Source organism: Monoraphidium neglectum (assembly GCF_000611645.1).
Source record: "Monoraphidium neglectum strain SAG 48.87 unplaced genomic scaffold scaffold03785, whole genome shotgun sequence".
NCBI classification, from domain to species: domain Eukaryota; kingdom Viridiplantae; phylum Chlorophyta; class Chlorophyceae; order Sphaeropleales; family Selenastraceae; genus Monoraphidium; species Monoraphidium neglectum.
The window spans coordinates 644-5,411 of record NW_014009844.1 but is presented as its reverse complement, the minus strand read 5'-3'; the positions used below and the strand labels follow the sequence as shown (position 1 = coordinate 5,411).

At 62.0% G+C, this 4,768-nt stretch overlaps 1 protein-coding gene across 1 annotated transcript; it reads left to right on the top strand.

Annotated features, from left to right (window-relative positions):
* Window positions 1-1,488: 1,488 nt before the first annotated feature.
* On the top strand, window positions 1,489-3,739 carry MNEG_13374 (hypothetical protein; the record flags this gene model as incomplete). Its single annotated transcript, XM_014038154.1, has 7 exons — window positions 1,489-1,522; window positions 1,736-1,791; window positions 2,004-2,051; window positions 2,268-2,327; window positions 3,001-3,099; window positions 3,313-3,423; window positions 3,638-3,739. The coding sequence occupies 7 exons, from the start codon at window positions 1,489-1,491 to the stop codon at window positions 3,737-3,739; spliced, it is 510 nt and encodes a 169-aa protein (XP_013893608.1).
* Window positions 3,740-4,768: the final 1,029 nt, after the last annotated feature.

The window sequence follows — 4,768 nt, the reverse complement described above, 5'->3', positions numbered from 1 at the left end:
GCCGCAGGCGGACGGCGAGCCCGCCGAACATGGTGCTCACACTGCTGGTGGGGCGAGCGCAGGCGCCGGTGTGGTGCTGCACGGGTTCAAATTGTGCTGCCGCAGGTGATTGTGGCTGCTGGTCCGCCTTCTAGATTGGGTGCCGCTTTATGAGCGCCGATCGATTTGGGCTCTAAACCTGTTGCAACACACGCCAAACGTACAGCCTGGGATTGGTGATCTCCGCTGACGATCGGTAATCAGGAACTTATATTAGGTGTGATACAGGAGATATGGTAGGTAAATAGTGATGTGCCGTGACAGGGAGGTCTCGCAGCGGCCTACACCAGCAACGCACGGCATCAGCAGCTGTGCGTGAGGCAGTACTGAAGTACTGGGGGGCAAGCAGGTTTCCTTGCTCAGCGCTCCCTGCATGCACGTGCGACGAGTTTCATGAGCGTGAGAATGGTAAGCCGCAGTGGTGTCTTTGACAAAGTGATCCTGAGGCTTGGGGCGGGACTGCTGGTGGTTAGTCAGGTCGCCGGCAGACAGGCGATCCGCGTGTCAGCCGAGGGGTGCAACATTGGCAGGCTTTTGGAAAACTCATTGTGCGGCAGTCTCGGGGTTGGCGGCACTCCAGCCAATGTCAGCGGCGTGGCACCACGCACTGAGCCACCCCAATTGTTGATCCAACAAATCGGTGCGTGGTGGTTGACTTGCATCGGGGTGCTCACAACCCACAAGTCTGTGCCATACTCCTTTATTAACCCGGACAGGATATCCTGGTGCTGGCTCGATGTCATTGTGGCATGAGCGGTTTGGGCCGTGCGTGCTGCTTGCTCGCAGCATGCTTGTCACGCCAAGCATTTGACCAAGCTCATTGGCATCAAGTTCTTGGGCATTATGGTGTGCATCCACACAAAAATGTACGTGCAGACTTCCCTTTGCAGCGAATGTTTCAGGGGACAAGCAGCAGCTGCAGAGGCAGAGTGACAATTCCAAGGCTTGATCGTTGTAAGCTTGCATCTCACGTGAATTATCATATATCGTTCTCGCTCAAACACGATCGCTTACAATAACAAAGCTGACACCCTGACACGCCCTCCGTTGACCGCGACAGAAACCGTCGAGACTATTGCAAGCCCGATCTGGTAAAATTCAGGTGAAACAGACATCTCAAAATGATGTAAACACCGTTGTGCCACGGGCATGCGCATGTGGAGCAGCAGCGGGATGCAGCGCACGTGCGCGCGTGTGTGTACGCTGCATGCTGCCGCGCTGTTCATGGCAGCACCGGCACGCATGCGGCAACCAATTCAAAGCGCTCGCAAACAGGGCCGATATGTCCAGGTTGCGCAGGCCTCACAGATCGTGCCCCCTGCGCTGCCGCGCCGCCCCCGGTGCTGCCGCAAACATTGCTGCCCAACACCATGCACCAAACCCGCCCCTGCGCAGACGCAGCAGGATCCGCGGCCCCAGCAAGCGACACGACCCCAAACAGCTGACACAATGGCGACCCCGCCGCTCGACGCAAAGCTTGAGGGTGAGGCGCGCAGGACAGGGCACATGGACTGCGCCGCTTTCCTCACCCCGCCGCCCCCCGTGCCGCCCTGTCCGCCAGCCCAGGCCACCGTTGTGCATAATTCACCAACCTACCCCTGTCGGATGGTAGATCTCAACATCCATATCCCAAGCTCAGATAACAGACCCTGCCCCGCCGCCCGCAACCCGCGCCCCTCCCACTTCTGCTCGCCAGCCGAGCTCAAGGCGGCGTTCTACGCCTTCGCATCCTTTGGCAGCGGCAGCGGCGGGGTGCGCACTGCCGCAACTGCGCGGCCGCTGGGCCACGCGTGTCCCGTTTTGGCGTGCCAGCCGTGCGCATGCCGCAACCGCCGCGCTCGTACGTAGCACCCCATGCCTGCAGCGTAGGCACGCCCACCCACCCGGCATGCAAGCCAACACGTCGATGTGGGCATCCATGCGATGCTTTTCCCAATTAGTCTGCGATCTCATCCAACACGCAGAAGCTGGTCGAGATGGAGGGCAAGAGCCTGATCAAGCTGTGCAAGGTGGTCCGGCAGGCCTTCAGCGACTGGCACGCTGCCGTTGCTGCAACGTCATCCTGGATGGGATTCAAGCGGGGGTGACCGCTTGCGGGCCCTTCTTGATTTCACGCGTATGGCCGCCTGCATCACTGTTTGAACTCTTGCCCACGTCGAATCTGCCCAAAACCCAACAACCCACACCCATGTTGCTGCCTGCGTGTGCGTCCCTCTCTGCTGCCGCAGGACTGCAAGCTGATGGGCAAGGCGCTGACCACCACCGACATTGACCTCATCTTCGCAAAGGTACATGCCAAGCTTGGAAACGCGTCGTTCGGTTGCTGCAACGAGAACAAGCGCGCCGCACGCGGGGCCCCAGACACGGGGGTGGTTTTGACCACCTCACTACGGCTGCTTTTGCTGGTCGGTTGTCTCAGCGCATGCCCGCACCGCTCCTGCGCTTGCCAATGGCGATGTGTCTGCTCCCTTGAGGCTGAGCAAGCTAGTCAAACCGTCGCAATAGTTTGCCCCCAAGTCACCAGCGTCCCCTCGCCTTCCATGACACGAAACCATCCCATGCGAAGGTCAAGGCGAAGGCGGCCCGCAAGATCCCGTACGAACAGTTTGTCACTGCCGTCGACGCCATCGCTGCTAAGAAGGTGCAACCGCCGTTGCTGTGCAGCGCACGCACATCAATACAGCACATGCATGCAGCTTGCGGAAGCCCGTCGCTGCCACGTAGCGGGCCTGCGCAGCCGGCCGTACCAAAACCGACAGATTCCCAGATTTATATTAGCGTTGCAGCAGCCTAGCGGGCGGGAGGTGAGGGCTGGGGGAGCCAGCGCGCTTGCCAAGGCCTTAGCAAGAGCATCTGCGTGCATGCAGCAGCTGCCCAAGGTGCCTGCCCCAAACCCCCCGCACCCAAGCACACTCCCTGCCGTCGCGCCGACGCGAATGAAAACCCTCTGCAATTCAAAAGGGCTGCTCATACGAGGAGGTGGTGAGGGCCATTGTGTCTGCCGGCGGCCCGGTCGACGGCGGCACCAAGGCCGAGGCGGTGCGCCTGCACGATGACAAGGTGGGGCCTGCGGCGACTCTGGGGGCGCCTGGAGATCTCCATTTTGGCGCTGCAGATCTCCAGCCTCCACCTTTCCTGACAGCCTCCTGCGCGCGTTTGATGGGTGGCGATCGACGAGCCGTGCATTGCTGCGCCAAACCGCTCGCACTCGATCCCTTGTTGAATCTGTACGATCCCGCACGTCCGACCATCGATGCAACGGCGCCCCCTCAGACGTGCTACACGGGGGTGTACGCCAAGGGCGGCCCCACCAACGTCGACATGGACCCCTCGTCCCTGGCCAGCCTTTGCGACCGCTCCCCCGCGGACGCGCGCGGCGTCAAGGTGTGTTCTTGTATGTTTGAAGGAGCCGGGAAGGCGGGAAGGCAGGGGCCTGGCCCGCCGCCCCTTGCTCAGGCCAAAATGAAGCATTGAATAAAGTCGTTTTCCGTTGCAATCACACAATCTTCCGCTGTGCAGTATCCCCGGTCAGCCGCTCAGCAGCGACGGCCTCGACGGGCTCCAACGCCCCCGCGCGTGCCGCTTTTCACATCGACAGGTGTCCGGCTCTGGCGGCGGCAGCCGCCGCGCGACGTCGGAGCTCATCGGCGCGGTGCCCGCGGCGCGGCGCTCGACCGGCGAGTCCGGGCGGGCCAAGTGAACAGGAAACAAGAACAGAGGGGGGGGGGGATCCTCGTCAGCCGAATGTCTGCTAATGAACATGCGTGATGACCACTCAAGTGGCTGCCCGGCAGTTGTAAAAACACCGAACGGGGCCGACCTGTTGAGGGGTAACAATCTTTCAGGAAGACCGCCTGCATCAAATGCTGCCATCAGTCGTTCTAGCGGGTGCGTGATGTGCATGGCTCCTGCGCTGCCGATTTCGGCTCCCGCATGGCCTGGGGGCCCCCGCTTGCGGTGACCAGAGCTGGGCAGCAGAAAGAGTAACGGTATCCGAAAGGAGAACAGGCTAGGGGTCTGCAATCTACATAATATGATAATACATACAAGCTGAAAGCGTTCGGTCTTGTACGGGCGCCTGTAGAAGCAGATCGCGGTTTGAGATCAGGCAGCAGCGCGTGAAATGAGAGCAGAAACAGCGCGTTATCTATTTAATGCGTCTTTAAGTTCCCTCAGACATCAAATCCCCTGGGCGCTGCTGCCCCTCACCTCCGCCGCTTGTGTGGCGCCCCGCACTGCTGCGGGTGATGGCGCAGCACGTGGGCTCCGCCTGGCGCCGGTGCGGCGGCTAGCGCAGCTCGTGAGGCAGCCTGGAAGCAATCAGACGGCCGGCGACGACCCCTCCTACCACAAATCGTTGTCGCCGCTCGCCCTCGCGGCCGCCGCCGCCGCCGCGGCCCTGGGCACCGGCGGCGCCCTTGCATGGCGGGCGCAGGGGGGCGGCGGCGAGCAGCAGTCTCAGGAGGAGCGGCGGCGAGCCGTACGCAGCGTGGCGACGCCGGCAACGCAGCGGCTTGTCGTGCGGTCGCTGGCCGGGCCGCTGCTCTACCTCGCCGGCCGTGCGACCGCCGAGCAGCTGCTGGGCGGCTTCCCGGACGGCGCGACGGGGGCGGGGCTCGACCCGCAGGCGCTGCTGCCGTGGTGGGTGCCGGCTGCCTGCTCCAGGGGGTTTTGACCGATGCATAAGCTTGTAAGCTGCCCGTACGTAAAACATGTGTATGGTCAACAC